Raw genomic sequence first — 25,872 nt, 5'->3', positions numbered from 1 at the left:
GAGGTGGAGCGACGGATATACTCTGAGATGGAGCTACAGACAAAGCATCATTATTCAGTGGTGACAATCGTCTTCTGAAAGATAGACTGGCAGAAGAAACAGCGTAAGATTTTGGCAGAGATGGAGGGTGTGGCACCTTGATTGGAGGATCGACAGCAGGAGTACTGTGCTTGGCAACATAATCATTGACATAGCTTTCATTTGATGGAATGTCGTAAGGTATGTCTACTAATGGATCTGTTTTGGAGAATACTTCTAGCTTCGACTGAGCAATGGCAATTTGGAGTTCATTATCGATCAATTCTGCCTCGATTTGAGCTTGCCTCTTTTTCGTGATATACTGTTGCTCTAACTTTAGCTGTTTGAGTCTGGCTAACTCCATCAGATGAGCGTTCTTGATAGCACCTGCCTCAGATTCTAGCTTTCTTGATTCGACTTGTTCTTGTTGAGTTCTAAGTTCTGTGGAGTTCTGTGGAGTTCTTGGTTCTTGACTACTGGGACCAACAGATCCATTCAACGATCTTTCAATGATTCTTCTCTTGATGAGATGAACTGATTTGTCTAGTTTTTCGACCAAGTCAGAATACTTCGGTTCGTCATGTTCTAACAACATCTGACATTTTGTGTGAGCCACTAGCAACTGTTTGAAATATCTTTCTAACTCTGCATAACCTTCTTCGACATCTTCTGAATTGATCTCTAACATAGCCTTTACTTTAGCAATCTTTTCTTTAACGATTTTCTGGAGTTTCAAGCGATCTTCTTGCCAAAGGGCGTGCTGTGTCAATATACCACGTGTTACTGGGCGGTGCTGCACGCCGCGGCCCGCGCGTTTAGACGCCATTGAAATGCGAGTGAATGAACACGGTAGAAAACTGGCTGGATGTAAAACGATAAAATAGCGATAACGATATGTGCGATACGATTGCGAACAGAAATCGATAACACGATTGGATTCGATAAATTCGATTCAAAGCGACTGTACACGAGTCGATTTTTTGATAAAATTCGATTGGATTCGATGAAATCGATAAATTTCGATGAAATCGATTGAATTCGATGAAATCGATAAAATTCGATTGAATTCGATTAGATCGATAAAATTCGATTGGATTCGATAGAATCGATAAAATTCGATTAGATCGATACGAGTTCAAATCAAAACAACATTTGATGATTTTGAGGATACGAGGTCGATTTGGCCGGAATCGACTAAATACGATACGAAATCGAGTCAATAGAGATTCGATTGGATACGAGATACGAGACCAGTTTTTGCAAACTGGTTAAATACGAAATTAGATACGAGATTCGATACGATACGAGAATCGGTAAGAAACAAGAATCGAAACGAAACGGTTGAGATAGCAATGCAATGCGAAGCATACGATATGGTGATAACTTTTTTACTGTAACGGCCACAGGGGACGTTGGGAGGATACGAAAGGTGTGCGATAATTTTCACTGATTGGATTGCTATTCCAAACGCTAAAACACAAAAAATACAAACTCTTAGAATATGTACAAACGAAAAACTTTATCCTAAAGCTATCTTAACCTAGGGCTATACAAGCAAACACATTAGAACATAGATAGGATAGAAATAAAAGTTTACTGACTAAATACAAACCAAAATAGATACTAACTAAAAAAGTTTTCCACGACACCAAAACAAGCACACCAAAAATTGGACTTCACATCACATACACAACATTACTACTGTTACATAAATGTAGAAAATTCGTTTACAATTTAATTCATACGCCTCAAAATTCTACAATTCCCTAATGACCTAATTATATACATTATAAATATTACTAAGATGACACACAAAAGACGCAATAAAATCGAATACACTGAAGACAATGAGAGACGCAATCCCAAGTGACTAATGACGTAATATAAAATTAAAACATATCAAAACAAAGGCCAGCGGCCGTCACAGCAAGAATAAAGCCAGACGATCTCAATCGAGCGGGGATTTGACGATCCAACCTGTCGAACAACAATCGAACCAGTCGAATATTACCCAGAATTTTGACGTTCGATTGAGATTCGATTGCGTTCGACAATCGAATTTCAATCGGTCGATTGCGTTCGATTTGGTTCGATTGGTTCGATCGTCGATTCCGTTCGATTGAGATCGTCTGGTGATGACTCTGCTGATCCCCCCTCCAAAGCCAGGGGGCATTTGATTTTTGGACATACCCCGGTGGGGTGGAGGTCCTATAAATTAAGCTGTGTTCGTTCGTCCTTCCGTCCGTTCGTTCGTCTGTTTTACCGTGAGATCGGGTAACTAACTTGCATCAGTGTAGGCTAACATGCATAGCCCTCAAAGGAACAAAACAAAAATGGTAGAGTAGAGCTGCAAGCGGAGCTGCGTAGTTCATTTGTATTGAAATTTTGCTGCTTAGATTGGTCAACCATAGACCTTTTTTTAAAGAGGCAGCCATGTTGAATAATTATGTACTCCAGCATAAAAACAATGATACAGCAGCAGCCATGCATAATTACTGTATCATGCATATTTTAAAAATTATGCATGGCTGTATCATATGTTTGTATACTGGAGTACATATTTATTCAACATGGCTGCCTCTTTAAAAAAAGGTCTATTTGAGCAAGGGCTATGCATGTTAGCCTCCACTGAGGCCGAGGGAATTGACATGCCAGTTTAGCGTCACCCGCCCGCGTGTGTTTTGTGTAGCCGCGTAAAAATTTCATTATTTTAAGAAAATTTCATTATTTCACAGACAAACCTGAAAATTGAACTCCATCTCCTACAGCTATCATCATTGTCGCCTTTCTAAAGTGCGAAAAATAACAATTTCCTGCGCGTGCGTCATAGCTTCTGTTCGATCGGGACTTTAGTCCCCGTATACATCACACTACAAAAAATTAAACCCGCTCTACACTAAAAGTTTTCTTTCAAATCAAGCTGGTATTTATCTGACGCCGACGAGAACGCCGACACGTACCCTCAATGTGTCGATTGCGATGGGCCTGAGATTCCAAAACGTAAAAAGTAAATATTATATATGTAAATATTATATCGATATTATACATTATATAGTTTTGTTTCATGAAATATAATCTTCTTAAGATCGCTTCGTTGTTTGAAACACATAGAGACTTCTGTTTACTCATCTTCTCAAAATTCTTCATCGTCGCAATCATGGAGTTGACCCCCTTCTTGCTTGGCTACTGATTTGATTTTGTATCTTGAAATCCAAATGTCCGCGTAAGTCTTTAATTTTACCGCCGCGGCCTCTGGAATCGATTCTTTTTCCGGTCACGGATACTTCAATTTCTGTAACTGCGCAATACATACCCGAGAAGATGTTTTCAAAAGGTTGATCTTCTGTGGTGTGGTGGTGTTTGTACAGTGTGGATTTGTTGCTGTAGAGCCTGTAATGGAAAAATAATGAAAAATGAAGATATGCCGCATCTAGTTTCAGGCATGCTGGTGACGCTAAACTGGTATGTTAATTCCCTCAGCCTGATCTGATGCAAGTTACCTGATCTCATGGTACCAACTTTTCTCAGGATTGAATCATAGGAATATTTTGATTTTTGGTACAAATAAAGGTACAAAATGGTGGTGGCAGAGCCCTATTTTGGAAAAAAATTTTTTTTGGCAAATTTCAGCCAAAAATCGGCTAAAAAAAAGGTTTTTAAGACTTTTTGGAAAATTGGATCATGAATTTTTTCTGATTCTTTGCATGAAAGTAGGCTAACATCATTGGTAAAAGATGGCAGAGCAGATTTTCATAAAAAAATCTTTTCGGCAAAAAAAAACGAATCTTTATCTATAAGAATCACTATTTATAAGCATGGATCAAATCAATGTTCTTGTAGTAATATTATTATTTTTATTAGTTTTTTTTTTACTTTTTTAACCTATCACTCCTATCTTTAAAGAAGGGTGTCCAAATTAGAAGAGGGATGTCGTCATTCAGTATAGACTTAAAGTCGTATATCAAGATTACAAGATTTCAAGTACGGGCCGAATTTACTTTCGTTTTGAGTGGTTTCATTTTCGATTTCAAGCCAACATCTTAGCAACAGGGTGCTCGCCCATAGTTACAGGGGTTTGTGCAAAAAACTAAACATAGAAAATTTTCCAAATCCCCCATTTCGATTAATGCAATGAAAAATAAAACTTTTCTATGTTTAGCTTTTTTGCACCTATTCTTCAAAATGAAAATATTTAAGATTTTAAGTTCTTCTTTTATTCAATGATTTTTTACGGCACTTTGTTGACAATCTAACTGTCGCATCAAACTCCCGTTTCTTCAGTAAATTGAAGATAAGAAAAAACCTAAGCCACGGATCATGGATTGAAACAAATATATGAAGGGTGGGATTTTACAGCCGCCCGTCGTACAAGGCACTGAAAGGCCACAGGTGCCAAAAAGAAGGGCCATTTGAAATGCGGCAACCTCATTGGTGGAAATTAAACAGATAAAAGATAAACAGCTGCGAAGGAGCGCTGGGAAGCAATCAGTAGAAGAGACCACTTTCGTTTTTGTTTCAGATTTCTATAAAAACTTCTCTCAGGGATTACTTGTCAATGTAGTAGAGGCCACTATGTCTTCCCGTGTGCAGCAGCTTGTGCAAAGGGATTTTATGATTGAATATTGTTCCTTGAATGTAGAAGATCAGAATTTGAGAGGTGGGGCCGGGTGTGACTACCCGTTGCCATGGAAACTGATGCCATTGGTTACTATGGCAACCAAAATAAAAAGTCGTCAAAATTGAAAATTTTTTATTTCAGTCGAAAGGGCATGAAAAACTGATAAAGAAAAAGGTCACAACCTATATCTGAAAATGAATATATCAGGAGATATTAAAGAAATAAGGCAAAATGACGTCATAGAACGATGACGTCATCGAAAAATAAAAATTTGCCAAAATTCGAAAATTTTTGGTTTTTTGGAAAAAAGACCCTCCAGGGAACATAAAATATTATTACGAAAGCGTTTGAAAATTCGTTAAAAAAAGTCTATTGGCCAAAATTGACAATTTCATTTTTTGCCTATCGAAGGTTGGAGCTTGCCCAAACACATTACAGGCAAAATTTTAAAATATCAATTTTGGCTCATAGACTTCTTAAAAAGGATTTTCAGACTTTTGCGTAATACTATTTTTTGTTCACTGGAAGGTACTTTTTCCAAAAAACCAAAAGTTTTGAATTTTGGCAAATTTTTATTTTTCGATGACGTCATCGTTTTATGACGTCATGTTGCCTTATTTCCTTAATATCTCCTGATATATTCATTTTCAGATATAGGTTGTGACCTTTTTCTTTATCAGTTTTTCATGCTCTTTCGACTGAAACAAAAATTTTTCAATTTTGACGACTTTTTATTTTGGTTGCCATAGTAACCAATGACATCAGTTTCCATGGCAACGGGTGGTCACACCCGGCCCCACCTCTCAAATTTTGATTTTCTACATTCAAGGAACAATATTCAATCATAAAATCCCTTTGCACAAGCTGCTGCACACGGGAAGCTTTTTCGCGACATAGTGGCCCCTACTAATGTACATGTACACATGTGTCAACTTGTCAGCATTGTATTGTTGTAAAGGAAAAGATAAAAGAGGTAAGACTAGCCTAGTTTCTAATCCTGATATAGGAGTTTAAGTTTAGACTGCATTAGAACAACTTACAGTACCTATTTTATCTTTCCCTTTGCAACAATACAATGTTGATAAGTTGACACTTTAACACACTGACACGTAATCCCTATGAGAAGTTTGTATCGAAATCTGCAACAAAAACATTATTGATCTTTTCTACTGATTGCTTTGTGGCGCTCCTTCGCAGACTGTTTATTTAATTTCCACCATAAGATATTTCCACATTTCATATAGCCCTTCTTTTCAGTACCTGTAGCCTTTCAATACCTTGCCCCACGGGGAGCTGTAAAATCTCACCCTTCATGAAACTTCTTTTATTTGTTTCAATCCGTGTAGACTATTTTTCATCTTCAATTCTCTGAAGGCTTTGGTGGATTGAGTACAATGTAGACAAGATTTTAGAATGCTAATTGCTTATATTTGGGAAGACCAGGTAGCAATCCAAACTAGAAATGTAAAGAATTAAAAAACATTAAAGAATTAAAAACACAGGAGTGTGGAGTCAAATGCCCCCATAACATTCTATTTACCTCTTCGTTCCATTAACTATAGATGTTGAGGAGCACAAAAATTAAATAAAAAATTACTGTGCCTCTAGGTAGCACTACTAAACACTCAAGAGCAGGGGAAGTTGTTTCTTCAGCTTTTCTTAGGTTCTGTCCAAGTCTCATCCTTTCAAAGTTCAGTATGGTCCTGAAGTTTGATAAAACCACCCTGAAAAGTTTTCTCCCAATCAAAGATTGATAACAAAAGTTATATCATTTTTAAAAATATTTTCAGAATTTTTGTTAAATTTAAAAAATGGAATGTAAACATTTGGATGTAGCTGTCGATATCTCTCCAGGATTTGTTAGAAGACTTGTAGAAGACAATACAAATCTATGGGTTTGTGCAGGTATGAATTACTTAGCAAAAGATTAATTGAGATTTTCATTCTTACGAACAAACATCATACTAAGAGCTTGTTGATATTTTCACTTTTAGACGATGAAACAATGAATATATTTAATACTTTTCGTTTTAGAATGCAGATCAAATAAAAGCCCATGGATGTGTTTGAAGTGCGGTATGGTACTGTGTGGAAGGTGAGTGGGACATGTTATGATAAGAGGCTAAAATAGATTCTATCATATCACTCTCTTCCTGGGCAATGGCAATTCCCAATTGACTTTGAAACAATTGACTTAGATGTGAGGCCAACCACCACATTAAGTAAACATTAAAATTAAATGGTAGTAAATTTATTCAGTCTGGCTGACTTGATACTAGAAGGGGTACAGTCACTAGCCAATAAACGGGTGGAGGTGTTTCTAATTGAAAAATGTGTCCCTGCAAGCGATTTGGAGCACATTAAAAATGGGCCGAACTTTTGGCCGATATGGACCCGTCTGGACCGTTCCTGGCTGAATTTGGCTGATATTGACCGATCTTGGCCAATCTAGGCCAATCTTAGCTGAGCCATGTTTCTAAATCTTTTCTCTAAACAAAAGTCGATCTAGACTGGTCCAAGTTCGGCCAAGTCCGGTCTGAAAACAAAACAAGCAACTCTTTTTTGTATGACGGTATTTTTTTGTTTACAATCTCGAGTGCCTAAAAACTTTCGAATATTTTTGTAAAGTGTTCGAATGAACTCCAGAGAACGTTCGAATGTTTTGAAAAGTCTCTGACTCTAAAATCCAAAACAAAAGCCAAAGAAAAAGAACCACAACAGAAGCAAGAAGGAGGAAGTATTTTCATTTTTATGTTTTTACTAGAGTGAAAACCATCACAAGAATAATTTTTTATGAGCTATAATAGATAAGATTATTAAGTATCAAGATTACTCAGGGTGTCTACGGGACCTTGAAAACCTTGAAAACCTTGAAAACCTTGAAAATGAACCACCCAACCTTGAAAACCTTGAAAACTATCAATTTTCTGGGAAAAACCTTGAAAACCTTGAAAAATCGTTAAAAACCTTGAAAAGCACTATCCCATCATTCGAAAAATAAGAATAACTAAAAACCGCCTGTGGCGCTAAACCTTTATAATATTTAGAGAATACACCGTTTAACAGTGTCGACTGCGCACGCGTATGAACAATTTTCCTTTGTTTTAATTTTGGCAACCACGGGAAACCTCACTCTCCCCCGTAAAAAATGGTAGGTAAACATCCAGTTCTCATAAGAACTGCTGGGTTAGCAGAGAAATGGTAGGTAAAGAACTCCTTTTAATCATAACTTCTTTTCCTCTTGATGATTTTTTGTGAAATTTTCAGGAGAGATACATAAAATTGTCATAAATATGATGTTCAAACATCTAAAACATTCTCTTTAAAGGAAAGAAAAAAAATGGCAATGTTTACATTTCTCTAACCTTCCACAGTACTAAAGTGAGCATTTTTACCTACCGCCTCTACGGTGGAGATGGCGAGACTGTTAAACGGTGTATTCCATATTTTCCTGTTTCTGTTGCGATTAACGAATGCAACATATTCTTTTATCATTAGCTGAGTTTTTGTCACTAATTTTCCGTTTGCATGAGCCGTAAGAAATCGACTGTTCCCCAATTTTCAAATCGCTTCAGGGCGTCTTGGGATAATGGCCGTTCATCAATAAAATTTCGAGGACGCCTTAAAACAACTTTTTTGGCAATTGATTTTTGTAAAAAAATAATAAAAAACAAGGCGATTTGAAAGAGTCAAAATCAAAATTTTCTCACGTCGGCGCAAACCATGGTTGCGCCTCCTCGGTCACTGTAAACAATTGGTTTACTTCTAATTCTTTATTTCTACAGTTGGAAGACTAGGGAGTTGGAGTATTTCTTTTTTTGGTATTGTTCTCGCGAGGGAGATAGAAATTTAACTGTGGAAGTAATTACCCGGGCACCAAAAGCGAATAAATTTTATTTTCCGTCCTCTATTTTTCTTTCACCTATCACTCTGAAAAAAAAACCTAAATTCCTGTAAAGAGCCATGTCAACTAAGTATCAAAAAACCTTGAAAAGTACCAAAGTTTTTGCCAAAAAACCTTGAAAAACCACTTAAAAATGACCAAAAAACCTTGAAAAACCACTTAAAAATGACCAAAAAACCTTGAAAACCTTGAAAATCCTAAAAAAAATCCGTAGACACCCTGTTACTGTATTATTGGAATATCAGCAAAGGAAAAGGCAAGTAACAGTTTCTTTTTCAGAGATTGTGCTGTCGTTAGTAAAAAGGTTGAAGCAATTGGTATTCCTTTTGGCTTTGGCTTTTTTACTAGCTGTGCATGAAATACAAAGATATTGACAGGCAAGTTTTAACAGGGGAGATATGTAAATGAGACAGGGATGTCTATAAATAAACTAACGAAGGGACACAGTGCAATTCTATTCTAAGGAGGATTTCTAACAATCTTTTCTAAATGGATTTATAAGAGCGAGTGAGTGAAGGTTATGAAATACAGGGGAGTATGTCATTTACAACGAAAACGACGACTGTTTGAAAACAATTTTGCTTATAATTAGTATTTCGGGGTCCGTAAAACGTTCTGGACCGATTCGTATCGGCCTGGACCGGTCCATATCGGCCTAGACCGGTTTTACATCGGCCGAACATCATTGTTTTTGTTTTATCAGGTTTGTAACTCGACAAAACCGGACCTGGTCGTTATTGGCCAATCTAGACCGGACTTGGCCGATCCGAACCGGACCTGGCCCATCTAGGCCAATTTGGGCCGTAGAATTACTTGGCCGATCCTGGCCGATCTTGAATGTGCTCTAAATCGCTTGCAGGGACACAAATTATTACCTGTTAGGTGTAAGAATGGGTATCTTTCATTTTAAGCTAAACTGCATTTCAGTCTTGGTTGATAAAATGAAGGAAAGTTTTTCAATTTTGTAAAAATGTATTTAATATAATTATAGAAATACATTTTCTGATTTACTGATTTTCTGATTAACCATTGTGGAAATCTGTGCAGACTTAGAGCCCCCCTGAAAATATATATTTTTTCACAAACTTGTCATATAAATTTTGTTTTACAGATATGTGAGTGGACACTGTAAATCGCACGGTGAATCAAATCCTAACCATGTTGTATGTATTGATGGTTCTCTCATGGTGTTTTGGTAAGAGACTTTGTGAAAAATCATTTTTCATTGCTGCGGTCCTGATAATTAAAGACCAGGAAAAACATTTAATTAAGATAATGTAAAAATATATGAAATAAAAACAACAAGACAATTCAAGGCAAAAGAAGGAAATTAGATTCATATAATTAAACTTCTTTTTGACATATTTTTTTCAATATTATTTTGCATTACAGTTATAAATGTGATGATTACGTGATAAATGACACATCAGAGGGTACAGTACAACTTATACGAAGTGCATTACAAACAGAACTACCAAAAAGGTAAAAAAAAATTTTAATTTCCTCTATAACTATGCTGTTGATAATGTAAATTCACATTTTTGTCTACCTATCAGGGAAACTTGTATTGAGTTAGATTTCCTTTGAAAAAGATTTTAAGACTGAGTATTATATCTGAAGATGGAAATTTTAAAAATGCTTTACCTACAAAATGAAAACACCAATCGACAAGACCTTGTGTTTGATTATTGGATAGAAAGCTTTGTAATACAATACACACAAAAACTCATACAAGCATACTTTCTCAATTAAAACATATAGGCAAAATATTTTGAAACAATTTTAATTTTTTTTCTCTTTGTATTTCTTTCATGATTTCACAGACAAAGAAAGAAAAGACAACAGGACCAACCCATAAATGGAGGCACACCAACAAAGAAAAAGAACTCCTCAAAAGTAAAGTTTTCTGAAAACACTTTTTGTTTCTCTCCATACGTGATTAATACAATGAAAGATATTTTCAGATTTTCTCAGAATAACTAGAAATATGCATTTTCTGTAATACAAACTTTCCAATTTTAGGGATAAACAAACAGGGTTTGTTCTGTGATAAATTAGGGGGTGGATTTTTGGCTTCAATTTTCATACCGATTTTTGTTTTGAATCAACGAAAATTGCGTTTTAAAGAAAGCAACTCAAATAAAAAATTTTCCTTGGGAAACCTCAGAAAAAACTGGTTTGTTTAAGTCCCAAGACCATAATGTATGACATTACCACGAAATATAGTAAATGGGATATTAACGTATCTGGATAATAGATTTTGGCCAATTTCAATATTTTATTGAAGCTAACTGAAGCTAACAGTCTTTTATTACTTTTTTAATTTTCAGGAAAACATATACCCCTCTTCACCACAAAAGTTAAAAACAGTCGGCTTGAGAAATCTTGGAAACACTTGCTTTATGAACGCTATTTTACAATCGCTAAGGTAAAAATCACAGGAGAAAATCGATAGATTTTTATTTAGACTTATCGCCAAACACACGATCTAGGTCCCATAATCACAAGGATGTAGACTATAGTTGTGTCAGGCTTGGTAATTAGGATTTAGAATTTCCTGTTTTCAAATAACTAAATTCAATTAGCCCTCAAGCCTCGTATTGGTTACAAATAATCAACCCAAAATGTTTTGGGATTCTGATTTTTTCTCTATTGTCTAAACAAAATCTGGTTCTTAAAGAGTGTGGCTTCTAATGACAGCATATAATAATCGATCCAACCATTCAATTTTTAATCTGACCTCCCTTTAGAAACCATCCTTTTTTATGGGTGTGTTGATGTAGGTTTAAAAAAACTCTGATTCTGCCTTATACAAATTATTATGATGCATTTAAAGACTAGCAAAACATTAAAAAATAACTTTCATGTCACGAAGAGTTTCCTGATATAATTCCATTTTCTTTAGTAACTTGAAGCATTTCAGTTGTTATTTCAAAGAACTCCCTGCGATTGAGCTGAATGGAAAGAGCAATGATGAAGCAATGCGAAAGTACTATACAAGAAGCTACCAATCTGACGATATGTAAGAGAAAAGTTTAGAGGTTTATAATAAAACTTAACTCGGATACTCCTTGAACGTTACAGTGTTTATTTTTCTCCTGGACACAACATTTTGATATTCTTCTATTGCTTTGTTGATTATCTTCTAGGATTTATATGGTATTTTCTAACGCCAGATGTCTACCGCATTATTTTCAAGACTATCTGAAAATAAATACATTCTCAACAGGATCAATTCAATGTTTTCTCCCTTTAAAATAAAGGCTAAATATGTTCGTTTTTTTTATCTAGATCACTAGTTGAGGAACTACGGAAAGTTTTATGTGCTTTATGGCAAGGGGCAACTGCAGCTATTGCTCCTGATTCTCTATTCACGGTTATATGGAAAGTCGTTCCAAGATTCAGGTATGATATTATTTCCTGAAAAAATAGGGACGTCTCCTCCAGGGGAATTCTCTAACTCAACAAGAAAGAGGTTACTTTGATTAAGTGTACAAAGTTCTTTAGTCTCAGATGGATTTCCGTTTCAGTAAAGTACCTTTTCCGTCTTAAAATTCTGCATAATTTGGCGAATGCCGAATTTGGAAATTTTGACGAGGATTTAAAATTCGCCCAAATGTGCTAATAATTTGTTGTGTATAATCCATTTCCGTCTCAGACGAAAAACCTTGCTTTAATCAATGGGGTATGATATTGTTCCCATAAGAAAATAAGAAATAGGGACGTCTCTACAAGGGATATTGTCTACCTCGGCAAAAGAGGTGTTTAACCTTGATTAGAAGTATTTCCTTTATTTTTACAATCTTTACAATCTGTAAGGTAAAATCTATTTTCCATCTTAGACGAAATACCTTGCTTTGACCACTGTGCTTTGAAGCATTTCCTTAACTTTTACGATTTATTTTCTCTTTCAGAGGATATCAACAACACGATGCTCATGAGTTTATGCATTACCTGTTAGACCGTGTTCACACCGAACTACTGCAAACTAAACACTATTCCCTCAGCAAAGAAACAATAATATCTGGTATATTTGGTGGCCAACTCAGAAGTGATGTAAGTTTAAAGCATTTGTTGATACTTAGTCTTGTTTAATCTATAATGACTAGAATTTGATTTACGTTGCTATCATTGCATCATGCTTAGGCTGCCAGTCTTTTTCTATCAATTTTGGTGAAAAATAACATGGGTCATCATAAAAGGCTTGCTAAGCAAAAGTTTGCAAAGTGGAAACGCTTTCTGATTCTGATTTACATCCTTTATATCAAAAACTATTTTCATAACAAACCTTTAGATAGAGGATTATGACTGTAATGTAACTGTATTTTCCACCTTTCTTTTTTCAGGTCACCTGTTTGAAATGCGGAAACGTCTCTAAGAAAGAAGAAGCTTTCTTAGGTATGTATCATTAATTTAAGAATGAGAATGTCTAAGACAAACAGCACAATGAACGGCTCCATAAAAAGTCCCGAGTCGAGAATACGCTGACTTAAATTTCGTTAAAATAAAAGACTGAAACTCATCAACTATCTTGTCAGTTGTCAACTGATTATTTATCTTTGATTGTTTTCTTTTCTCTCATAGATTTATCTCTAGATATTCCATTGCGGGCACATCATTCCAAAAATAGTGCAGCAAATAAAAATCATAAAAATCAATCAAAAGTATGTCATCTAACAGGTAGGTAATATATAATTCCTAACATCAACAAACTTAAAACTTTTCTTCAGTCAGTTTTGAAAGTTCTTCCGTTATTACCTTAAGGGAAGAAATTTTCGCGGAATTTAATTTCGCGGTTGAGAGAGTTTTTTGTTTACAATATGGCCTATTTTTGCTATTTTTACAAGACCAATTTTAAAAGGGAATTTTTAAATCCTGGGAATATTCAGGAAATTAGATTTCGCGGATTTGTCAAAATACCGCAAAATTAAATTCTGCGAAAATTTCTTCCCTTAAGGTAATTCCTAACACCAACAACCTTGATTGTTAGCCTCAGAAGACTTTGGGTATGTTTACCGACGATTCTTCATGAAAATCCCCTGTAGAAAAGTGTTTCTTAGGTACACGCGTGGAGAGAGGAGGCTCGTCCCTATGCGCTTGGTTTGAAATTACAACCCCCCTCCCCTCCACATGGAAATGCAATTTGAATATCCTGTCGGGTCTTCACAACAAAACACATTCTTCAGCTTTTCACCATGCATATAGATGTAATTTTGGCAACCGGTTGTTTTGTTTTCTAATGAAATCGTTCTTGACTTTTTTCGTTCCATAGATTGTCTACAGAGGTTTGTAGAAGTGGAAAATTTGGACGCCAGTGAATGGTATACATGTAATAACTGTAAAAAACGACAACCTTCCACCAAAAAGTTTTGGATACTCCAATTACCTAATGTAAGATTTAAATTGGTTCTCATTGGTTACTGTTAGCCTTGTGAGCTAACAAAGTGTTGTTCTGGGGGTGTGATAAATGTAAGAATTTGTAACTACGATTTTCTTATGTCTTTACTCTATGAACTCCGATATACTCTATTTCCAATATATTCCTAGATCAAATTATCTCTAGGACCTGATAGCTATATCAACAACCTTGCGCATAATGATGCCCAAGGTGTGTTGATATTCGCTAGCATAGCTAACAGCCCCGTTGAAATAAAAAATGTTCCACATTTTCTCCTAATAAAATACTACAAATTTTGTAAAATAATCTTTTAAATAAAACAATTTCTTTTTACTGGTACCCTAACGGTTCACAGCCTTAAATAATAAAATATTCTTTTTTTTTTTAAATACATCATCTCTTCTGACATCTAACAGTTGCAATATGTTATGTAATAAACTGCGCAATTATTTCCAAGTAAACTTACTCACATATTAGTGAAACTCGTTTTCTCACGAAAGTGTTCAATCTTGGCTTGAAGTCTTTCGTTTTGCGCTTTAAGTTTCCTGCTATAACCTATGCCTCTCTTCATTGTTCATATGCTCATAATTGTACTTCTTATCTTTGTTCTTATCAGAATTTTGATGCTTTAGTTTCTTGATGAAGATAGTTCAGGTTTCTCTTGTCGAGTCTTTTGTCGAGTTCCGCATGATTCACCTTACTTTTAAGAATCTGATAACGCATAATTATTTTGGAAAGCTATTACTGCGTTTCTCTGCGTTTTACAACCATGGATCAACTTAGCATTCTTCTGTCGATGCAATCGTTTTTACTGCGACGTAACCATGGGCAGCTTCTTCATAATGTTTTGTTATGTTATTCTGTTTTCTCAGTGAAACCATGCGTTTCTTCACTTCGGACATCTTTGACCATCAAACTATGTCTCTCAGGACATTTTAACCATTCTTCTATTGATAACGGTGTGTTTGACTGTTTCTTTTTAGCTTCTTCGTTTTCTTCGATTGAAGATAAGCTTGTTTTTGACTCGCTTTCTTCTGTTGTTGAAGTTAATCTCTTCCCACTGCGAAACCACCTCTTGTGCATACTTTTGATTCTTTATGTCGAACTATCTTTTTAATTGCAAACAAATTGCTTTCAAATGTTATGTTTATTTCTTTACGCAGCCATGTGCATACTTTCATTTTGGGCATCCTTTCCAAACACTTGTGCAATACCAATTTTTGTTCATTTCGATTGTTTGTACATCATTAAAACAGTTCTGTTTGACATTATGCAGTTGTGTTAATACTCTCTTCCTCGGTACATTTCTCGAAACATCTAGACAATATTTCGTTTGTTTGCTTTGTTTTCAAAACTTTTCAGCTTGATAAACAACTTTTTTCATCTTCTGTGATGAGATTTTGAATTTAGTCAAGTTATTCGCTTAACTGCTTCCTCACATTCAGCATGTGTTCATGCTTGATTCATTGGTTTTAATTTAAATCTTCTAATTTTATTTTAATTTTTCTCTCATTTTGCGCATAATATTTCTCATCCCCTTTTTTTTTATATTGAATTCTATCTTAGCCTTTTGCTGATTTCGAAAGTTTTTTCTTTACAACTTTCTGGGATTCCTCTTTTCCATACGGTACATAATCTTTGGTGCTTCTATTTGTTTAATACTTCATTTTCATTTGATGCCTTCCCAAAGCGTGTTTACGTTTAAATGTGTAATCTTGCTGGACTACCATTTCAATGTGTGCTTACGTTAAGCAGATACACCGTTGTCTTTCTCATCAGGAACATATTCATCTGTGTATTGCTACTCGCCTTCCTTCGGCTATATTACTCATATTTCATATTTCACCATAAATATTTGTAAGTCACAACATTCGTATTTTCTCATAAATACCCACAAATCACAAAAACTCGTATACACGTACCTCTTGTAACTGTCATTATACGTTAATTAACTTCGTCGTAACCCTAACAAAGGGGAGCTTTGGGGTACTGTCCTTGCTCAAGGGAGCCCCAGAACATTTTATAGTCCTGCTCACGACAACAAATGATTTCACCAAATCATATCCATACCATAACAATATCAATCAATAAGTCAATTCCAAGAAACTTTTTAATTCAAGAAACTTCGAATGGCCATTTCAACTCAATGTATCATTTGACCATTCCAACCAGTATTTCAACCATGAAACATCTCAAATGTTCATGCTAAAATATTTTATGCAAATGTTCAACACTGTTTTGTTCATCTTTATAGCTCTCAAGCTAACTCACTCTCGTATCGCATCCCCAGAACAACACAACAACTTCCGAATCATTACGATCTCGGTAGAACCTCCATTTGTTAGCCTTGTGAGCTAACAAAGTGTTGTTCTGGGGGTGTGATAAATGTAAGAATTTGTAACTACGATTTTCTTATGTCTTTACTCTATGAACTCCGATATACTCTATTTCCAATATATTCCTAGATCAAATTATCTCTAGGACCTGATAGCTATATCAACAACCTTGCGCATAATGATGCCCAAGGTGTGTTGATATTCGCTAGCATAGCTAACAGTTACTAATTACCCGCAGCGTAAAAAGTTTTCCCGTCTCGGCGAAATACAAAAAGAAGCTTTCCCGTCTCCGAATTCAACAAAATTCTGCGAGATTTGAAGAATCTTGCCTAATTTGTTGATTTAAGTCAATTTCCGTCGGAGTCAAAAAACATTACTTTGGCCACACTGTGCTTGATATTTTGCTTGAAGTTTTCACAAATTTTTTTCGAAAACTTTGCGATTCTATTTATTTCATTCTATCATTCTAACGTAGCATGTTTTTCTTTTACTCTATCAGGTTTTATGTTTACACTTGAAAAGATTTCGTTACAATCAACACGGGCGCACCAAAGTGGACACGTTTGTCAAATTTCCTGTTCAAGAATTAAATATGAATTCATACTTGTTGAAATTACCCGGTCAGGTTAGTATAATTATGATATTCATGACGTAATGTTTTATACGGAGACACCAAAAAAAAAGACTGGGTGTTTGCCAATATTTTGGATTTAAACAATAAAACTAGTGGAAAACGCCCGGGCTGTTTTGAGTGCTTCCGTAAAAATATTAGGTAATGAATGTCATGAATACGGTATTGACTGAAAGCTTTTGGCGACTTACAGAAATTAAACTTTTCCAGAAGTGGTACCATAAAGGAAGAAATTTTGGCAAAAGTTTTTTAGAGGGAATTTAATTTTGCGGATGGACGAAAAAACTAAACCAAATCTGCCAAATTTTCTTTCCGCTAAAATTTCTTCCTTTAAGGTACCTCCAATTTTGTCGTCGTTTGCATTTAGTCAAGTGTGTGAAAAAAAAATCAAGCTCGAATAGTTTCAAAAAATCGGCTATTAACTTTTAAAGCTGTGATGTGATCCTGATTAATATACAACGTCAAATGTGAATAGTTACCTCCAAAGAAATCAACGATTTGATCAACTTGATTTTCACGAGTGGATTAAATTTTGCGAGGATTAATTTTCGCGAGATTCGGGCCATTTTCACGAAATGTAGTCCTCGTGATTTTTTGCTAAAATCCCTAGAAGAATGAAAGAAATTAGGTGAAAAAGAAGCTGATTTGCGAGATTTTGCCACGCAAAAATTTTTGGATTTTGGAATTGCAAAAAAGGTCCACGCCAAAGTTTAGCCACTTTAGTTAGAAGAGTAATATTTGACTTTTCTTTTCTCACATCAAGAAATCACATCGGATGTCAACGAAAGCACATATTTATGATTTAGCAGCAGTTGTAGTACATCATGGTAGCGGGTATGTCTTTCATTTTATTCCAACAGTCTTAGAATAATATTTCATAGACTATTTATGGCTATTCCAAAAAGAAAATTACTCCCATTTTGAGAAAGTGATATAATTTCCGTCCAGGGGTTCTTTAAAAACTTTCCTACTCAACTCTATTCCTTTTGGACTATCTGCTCTGTATTGCAATGTACACGCTTTTATATTATAAGAAAAGTGTTTATAAGAATATCCGGGCACTGAAAATTGACAAAAGGTTTTATTCTTACATAAGTGTTCCCGTTTCATATCAGACACATATTTCATATCAGGACAGTATCTGCCTATTGTTTTATTATCAATCTTGCTAGAATAGGGTGGGAACAATAAAAATGAAGCATAATTTTTCACAGAAAAAGAATTGTTACTTGAGTTGCTACGTTTACTATACACAAAATATATAAAAATAACATAATAATTTACGAAAATATAAAAATGCTAAGACAAACAAATCTCACCCTGGGATTCGGAAAAATACTTCACCCTCAGCCAAAAAACACTATTCTTATAAAAAAGAGTGTGTTGCTTCAGTTTCGCATTTCTCAGCTACTTACCGGTCTCTCAGTTTCCGTTTTAAATTTGACTTTATCTCCCCAAAATCCCTCGATGAAATGAACTATTTGAAAGTCAACCCCTATAAGAAGTTAGATTACTTTGAATTTGAATTTACCTTTTTATTTTTTCATCAAATTTCAGGGCTGGCTCTGGTCATTATACAACTTATGCAAGACACGAAGGTAGGCATCTAGTCTCATTTTGTTTGATTACATAACATTGTATAAGAGTTCCTAAGTATCACGGTACAGTGTTTTCCGTCTCAACTATTTACAAAAGAGCCCTTACCGTCTCAAGATACAACAAAAGTTCATTTCCATCAGAGATAAAAAACTTTGCTATTGCCTACAATATAAAATTGCCTTTAGCTTCTATCTTGACCCGTTTATTTAGTTTACCCATTTTCTATTCCATTTTACTTATTGTATTGACTCTTTAAAGCCAATTCGCCGAGGTTCTCTTTTTTTTAACAAACATGTGGTCCCAGGATGGTGGACGATATCTGCGGCTCAAAATTACGGTGCATCCCCGTGAAAATTCTTGTCCATTTTAAGGCAAAAAATGGTCATATTTTCTTTTTTTCTCTTTCACAAGGTTCATGGTATAATTTCAATGATAGTACAGTATCTGTGACGAATGAAGACACCATTACAAGATGTAAAGGCTATATACTTTTCTATACGAGACAGTATCCCAATGTGGCTGTTATCGAAAGTATCAAGGATCGTGCGAGGGCCACGTAATGACGGATTAGATCGTTGCTGTGAGAACTTTCTTTAGTTATCTTCTGTCTGTTTTCGGATGACCATGAGATCGAGACGGAGACATCATTTGCCAAAACACTTACCTTTAGCGGCGCGATCGGCCTTTTAGGGATTAGTAATGAGTTTACATAGAGCAAAATTCCCGTCAAAACTCTGGATGCATTTTCTTGGGTCTTTGCGATAGAGTGCAAACCTTTTTTAGCATTCGATTTACTTAACTATATTAGCGAGATTATGTATCGGAGATACTCTACGGCTACGGTTGCGGGGCTGCCCATACGGGTCGTCACCAAAGGCGACATGTCATTGTCTAGTTTGCTCTGTACGGGAAAAACACCAAAACACCGTCTAAGCAAAGTCGACATAATGCCGTACTTTAAATATCGAACTTGCTTTCACCCGCCATTACTTGCCTTACTCGCCATTTCCCTCGCCACTTTAGCCGTAGCCGTAGAGAATTCCAGATACATAATCTCGCTATTGACGTTACTTTACCGCTTCAATGCAAGGGTATTTTACATTTTTCACAAGAGAGCTCCTACACTTGCGTTTTCGATACCATCATCGGGAAGAATTTTCCTTGTATTTTTGTTACCAGTCTCCTAAAAAGCGTTAAGGGTTGATAGTTTTTTTCAGGATATGCACAATGTTTTTTGACATTACTTCACTTTTAAAGTAGGTGATTAAGTTGTAAGTGACGTATCGGGTGAAAAAAACAACAAAATTAGAAAATAAATTGGTGAAACCTTTGCAGTTTGCGTATGTAACCGCAAAGCATGTCTTTCGTCTCGTCTTTTGAAAAAAGCGATAAATGGAATCACGTAATAAGAAACTGCATAAATTTGGTGTTTGGTGACATTTTCTTTTCTGGCCTCTCTGTAATGCAAAAAGATATCTTTTCGTTCTCACAATTTCCCAATGGTTTTACTGATGCAATCGATGCAATCGCATCACGACCGCGTCACCACATTAAAAGCTTAGAGGTATTTTTATTGAATTTCTCACACATCTCACTTTGATATCAACATGATGAGATTTTTTTAGGCTACGAAATAGGTGTATTGCTTCATAATGGATGTTGAAAGGACATTCGATCAAAAACGTAGTCTAGCATGCTAAATTACTAATTCAGGCAAAAAATAACGGAAGGGATAAATTATACACGCTGCTGATACTATCCCGTTGCAATGATCGTATTATCATATAACACCCATGTCACTGTATTAGATGGATTTACCTCATTACATAACGTTTTTTATAAGAACAAACTATATGAGAACATAAGGCTTCGATGGCCAAAATATTAAGAAGGCTTTGCGGACTCTAAAACAGCAAATTTCTTACAGGAAAATAGGTAAAAATGGTCTCAAAATGGTGAAAATAAGAACATTTTAAGAACTTTTTTAGGGTTAAAACCCAAAAAGTTAAAGAACATCCGAAGGCTTCAAAAACTTTGGATGTTCTTTTAAAAAAATGTGTAGGATGAAAACTCATGGTCGTCCGAAAAACATTTCAGTCCGAAATTTTTTCTAATCCAACTATTGGTGTATATTTTTTTCTAGGTTAGGTTTTTAAAGATATTTTTGAATTTTTTAGATTTAAATATGTTTTTACGAAAAGCATTTTCCTCTATTTTTTGTCAACGTCGTTTGAGCAAAAAATCAGGTTCCTCCTGGCTACAATATCATAGATTCTTTTCGCAAAACGCAAAATATGGGCTCTTACAGAACAAGAATTAAGAATATAACAAATTTTACCGATTTTTTCAATGGGTCCTCTTTCTCGAACATTTTTTGAACGACTGCTATATTTTTTTACACTTGCCGGACAAAAAATGCGAATACTTTCCTCCATTAATAGACGATATCGCGTTTAGATAAATGCAATGCATTCTGGTTTCTCGGGGACTCTCAAAAAATTATAATGTCGATTATATAATGATCTGGAATAGATTATAATTCCCTTGAGGGTCCCCGAGAAACCAGAATGCATTGCATTTATCTAAACGCGATATCGTCTATTGTATACGGATATTTTCTCAAAGAGCTCGATCAAGCGTCGAATGAAAAGTTTGAGACCATACTCTTTCCGTTTGTTAATTTTTGTTGATTACATTTTACATGATTATAACAATTTGTTAATTTTTACATTGCAGTAAAAAAAATATGTTAAAATAGAAAAATGATATACAGTACTTACTATAAAAACTTACACGTTCAAATTAAAGTTTCAATTTTCCTGTAAATAACTAGACTAGAGTCCACTTCTGACTGAACTTTGCTTTTCGATAATTTTTCCAACGATGTAAAAATAATAGATAACCAACTTGCCTTGATTCTCAAAAAACATCCGTGTTACGGTTGTAAAAATATTAATGACATTTTGCATCGTAAAAAGAGCAATTAAATAAAAACTTGCTTCATTTGCAACCTTCTATTGGACAGAATCGATCACGTGATGTATATTTTTCCAAAATTTGGGTTAAAAAAAGGGTATTTTCCTATAGGCAGCCTCACAGAAGGAATTTTTTAATTAGATATTATTGTTCTATAAACATTCATCTGTTTATTTTGTATCAGGCAACCTTCATGCACTTTTCATTCGTGAGTTATCGCACTTCAAATCGCACATATATTTTTCAGATAACAGCATTTTATGAGCGTTTATTTATCCAGATGAAGATTAAGTGGTATCAGGCCGATCCGTAGTCAATTTGTCTAAAAATTGGTACCTTTATCTTTTGAAAAAAATTCCAAAATTTGCAGTAAATAACAATTCAAATTTTCTATCAATTCAGTGGATGTCAAAAAGTGTGTCAAAATCTAGCTAAAAGCATAACACGCACTGCACACAGAGCTTTTTAAAGGAGTGCTCATTTCAATAGGAAAACAATGGTTGCTCTCTTGGGAGAAGTGCCTTCTAGAGGTAGTTGGTTATCTATTATTTTTACATCGTTGGTCCAGTGAAGTAGACTAGGAGTGTTTGGCGAGGTCGCCATTTTGAGAGAAAATGTAAAAAATCCAAATAACAATAAAACTACTTGGAGTTGAAAGATATCATCAAAAATTATTCTCAAATAAAAACCTTGCTTCATACGTTTTTTACTTCCATAAACAACTAAAATCTGGCGGACTGTATAAGCATATTATATAAGCATTATACTACCGGGCCACTTATCAGCGCCATCAAGTCTATAAAAAAAGCTCTAAGTGGACCCCGGGCTAGTAAATAACGGAAATTGGAATACATTTATCCTAGATAGATTGAAAAAAGATCTCAAATAATTCACAAAATGTTACAAAAATATTCAGTGAAATATTCGGTACAAAGTTCAAAAATGTTGCTCTCTCTAAAAATACTTTGAAAATTCTTCATTTTCATTTCGGATAAACGACTCTTCTTCCTCATCGAAACTTCTTTCCAAAGCCCGTTTTCTGCTACCATAGGTCTTGGGACATCGTTGTAAACAATGATATGCTGTCTCAGCACATTTTCGTCGTTCGCCCCGACTATTCAGCCAAACCATCCATGCTGGAGGTAATCCCTTTTCACATTCCAAAACATTCGAGATACACTAAAAGTATAAAAATCATCATGCTGAAGAAAGCCCATTCAGTTCTTACACTTTGTGTAACTGCATCTTTTGAAATCTAGCGATAGACTTTACTTTCAACCACGCGCGGGCGTTCTGGATAAGAAATAAGTGGCCTCACTTCCCATCCAGGAGTCTCGAGTCTAGCCCTTCGGGCTTAGAAGTCAATGGGTTATAGTCTACGTGATAGACAGTTACAGGCTTTTGGCCTTCCTCTTGGTCTATAGGCACTGCTATTGGCGTTTTATGCTAGGAACGAAGGTAGATATGACGTAGCCTACGGGGGCTAGGGTTTATCCTAAACTTTGATTTGAAAGATAAAACCTGGGTTTTCTGCCGATGAACATAAAGCCGATCTTTTTATTCTATATATTTATCAAATACTTAAATAAAACACCCCTATCTCGCAGCCCCGGTGGAACTTCTGCCCACAGTGATAGTGAAAATTTCTATCTGAATCCCAATGGTGTCAGAAAGGTCTATTGTTCTCAGGTCATAAAACTCAGTGGGGATGGTTTGCTAGTGTATTTTTTTCTATTGATTTTCAAATGGGGATGAAACTAAAGAAAAAATGGGGCCGAAATTGTAGAGTATTTCTACCATCGAGACAAATTTTTGGCCAAATTTCCCAGTGTTGCTGAAGTTCTACCGGGATTGTGATTGTTTCAGAAGAAAATAAACACGAATATTGAATAATAATAATAGACTATTGCGCACCTTGCCTGCACATGGTGTTTTTCGGTATTCACAGTTCACAAAGCCTTCACATGAACGAAAGCTGGAACCACCCTCCAGAGCAACTTTACAACCAATCGCCTTAAATTTGCACTATAACGAAAATAAATTCAACTCTCTCTAATTCGAAACTCCATTATTTATTCACATCTTTCTCTAATTCGAATAAACATTTTGAAGATCGGATTAGAGAGAGTCAACTGTGCTTGAATTTTTTTTAAAGAAAAACAAAATAAATCTAGTTGTAACAGAGAGAAAATCGTTTGTTTTCATTGATCTCAAACTTCTTCGAATCACTGGATAACTGAATAACCACCATGGCTTTATCCGCATCTTTGTGGCTCTTGTTTACATAAATTTTTCGACTTACCGGTCCCTGCAATGGGTCGCTACCTAAAGAAGAAAGAAAAATATTTAAATATAATTTGTATGCCATCTCTCGGTTAACCTTTCAAAGCCGCTAACTTTTTTGAAAAAGGCCAAAAAGTTCATCATTTTTTTTCTTGAAATTTATTCTTTCAAAGGCCATTTCTTGGCCAGGACAAACGATTCAGGTATCAACTTTGGTATATGGTTGGAAAGCTCTTTCTCTCAGCTACAAAAAATAGCGGATTCTTTTTCTCTGAATCTCAAGTGGTCAGGAGTTATGACCAAAAGACTGTGTATCGGTAAAACGACCTTTTCAAAACGTATATATGTCTTTTGCCTCCTAAGGGTAAAAAGCTTTGGTTATAGCCCTAAGTAGGGCTGAAGTTGGATATCATATCCTTCATTTTCCCAGGTGCTCTAGAGGGTTAATGGGCAAACAGAAATAAACTCGTTCACAGTGAAAAGATATGTTGTCCAGTTTGGTCCAAGAGGGTAAAAATCTAATTTTCTAGGAGTGAATCATTGAACAATAATGTTAATCTTTAGATAGACAGAGTCGATATTTTACGGGGATAGCTCTGTTATCTAGGACTTTTAGGTAATCTTTCGATTGTTTTCACGGGTCTGCATCCAGCTGGCTTGGCAATCTTTGAACTGAACGGACCATTGGAAGGAGCGGGGATTCGAACCGCGAATCCCTGGTTTCACTCGCTGACGCCCTTGACCAATCCTTCTTGACAGCTCTTTTCTTTCGGGCAAGCCGGATTTCTACTTACCTGCATTTATTTTGGCGAAGAGCATTAGAAAGCATGTTGAAAAAAAGATCAACTTTAACATCTTTGACAATCTTTAGAGCAAACTTTCCTCCTTGTCGTTGAACCTCTGAAGTAAATAGTCGATGTCGCTTATGGAAATTTCTTTAAATAGGGCAAAGATAGTTTGAAAACCAGACTACAATAATTGTATTATGTCTTTAGACATAACTTTTGTAGAAATGTGGTTTTTACAGGTTTCATTGATCTTAAAAATACCGACTTTATTAAAATCAGTATAAAATTGGATTTTAAAAAGACCCCTCGCTTAAAAATGATAATAAGACACTCACTTCATAATCATATGAAAAGCAACCTCCCCAAGTATTAGCATGCAAAACTCTTTTTTCGCTCCATAATTACAAAATTTGAATTTAGATGTGCACTCAACTGAAGGCCTTCGAACTTTCTCGCGCTCTTGTCGCACCAAGTTGTCGACACAAATGGGCCCGAAAATTACAGTACGAGTGTAGAGGCCAGCTCCGGTTCGAACAGTCTAGAATCCGCGCTCTTCTCCTAAGTAAAACCCTTTGCTTGGAGTCGAGTTGCGGTTTTATGGAGAATCGTTATCGGCTTCAGAACTCCCAATGAGCCCCGGTTGTGTTGGTTTCAGTCAGACGGAGACGCCATACTGTTTTCAAAGGAATTTTTCGATATCTCTACAGGAACTAGCAGTAAGTTTTATGTTCTTTGAATATGTTGTTAGGGGTTTTCGGACCAATATAGTTTGATTTCCTAAAGATCACAAACAAGCGAGGGGTCCCTTTAAGAAATACTGTTTCAAAGTTTCGAAACTATTGTCTTATCTTAGTAAATGCTTTATTAATGTTTGTGGTTTTTTGATACGTATCTGTTTGATATTATTTGTCGGAGAGTTTACTATAAAAACTCATTATTCTTAAAACTCTCACACAGGTTATTTAGTGCAGTCTAAATGTGCCAAAAGTCATAAACATTGTGCACAAGGGCGTAAAAGCATGAAACTTTGCACAATGGTAGTTTAGGGGTCAAAAATGGATTTAAATCTCAGACCCAAAAAATTGGCACCTGTTTGTGTATTTTACAGACCAGAATAGGTTTCCAGGCTAAAATGAAAATTTTTTTCTCCAAAGTATGTCATGTTACATACCGTTGGAAAGCATGTTTCATGCCCGTTCAGAAAAACATTACAACCCATATCTGAAAATCAAGTCAATAAAAGTTATTGGGGAAGGTTGTTTGAAAAATGACCGAAAATGACGTAATTGCTGATGTCAGCAAAAACTCCAGGACCACCCAA

The 25,872-nt window shown here is 35.4% G+C and overlaps 2 protein-coding genes and 1 long non-coding RNA gene across 3 annotated transcripts; 1 reads left to right on the top strand and 2 right to left on the bottom strand.

Annotated features, from left to right (window-relative positions):
- Nucleotides 1–1,458: 1,458 nt before the first annotated feature.
- On the bottom strand, nucleotides 1,459–1,938 carry LOC136811914 (uncharacterized). Its single transcript, XR_010847297.1, has 2 exons — nucleotides 1,647–1,938; nucleotides 1,459–1,488 (listed from the first exon to the last, which is right to left on the bottom strand). It is a non-coding gene; the product is annotated as an uncharacterized lncRNA (long non-coding RNA).
- Nucleotides 1,939–6,403: 4,465 nt separating this feature from the next.
- LOC136811932 (ubiquitin carboxyl-terminal hydrolase 3-like) lies at nucleotides 6,404–19,631 on the top strand. The gene is made up of 16 exons (XM_067068541.1): nucleotides 6,404–6,541; nucleotides 6,671–6,731; nucleotides 9,652–9,735; nucleotides 9,933–10,022; nucleotides 10,364–10,436; nucleotides 10,871–10,968; nucleotides 11,446–11,562; nucleotides 11,832–11,945; nucleotides 12,455–12,596; nucleotides 12,887–12,938; nucleotides 13,125–13,220; nucleotides 13,813–13,931; nucleotides 16,774–16,899; nucleotides 17,669–17,739; nucleotides 18,463–18,503; nucleotides 18,916–19,631. Exons 1-16 carry the CDS (start codon nucleotides 6,448–6,450, stop codon nucleotides 19,062–19,064), a joined length of 1,527 nt encoding a protein of 508 aa, XP_066924642.1. The 5' UTR covers nucleotides 6,404–6,447; the 3' UTR covers nucleotides 19,065–19,631.
- Nucleotides 19,632–22,131: 2,500 nt separating this feature from the next.
- LOC136811933 (uncharacterized) lies at nucleotides 22,132–24,722 on the bottom strand. Its single transcript, XM_067068542.1, has 4 exons — nucleotides 24,558–24,722; nucleotides 23,783–23,805; nucleotides 23,395–23,505; nucleotides 22,132–22,659 (listed from the first exon to the last, which is right to left on the bottom strand). The coding sequence occupies exons 1-4, from the start codon at nucleotides 24,616–24,618 to the stop codon at nucleotides 22,435–22,437; spliced, it is 420 nt and encodes a 139-aa protein (XP_066924643.1). The 5' UTR covers nucleotides 24,619–24,722; the 3' UTR covers nucleotides 22,132–22,434.
- Nucleotides 24,723–25,872: the final 1,150 nt, after the last annotated feature.

Source organism: Clytia hemisphaerica, unplaced genomic scaffold (genome assembly GCF_902728285.1).
Source record: "Clytia hemisphaerica strain Z4C2 unplaced genomic scaffold, Clytia hemisphaerica genome assembly, whole genome shotgun sequence".
NCBI classification, from domain to species: domain Eukaryota; kingdom Metazoa; phylum Cnidaria; class Hydrozoa; order Leptothecata; family Clytiidae; genus Clytia; species Clytia hemisphaerica.
This window is presented reverse-complemented; position numbering and strand designations above follow the sequence as displayed.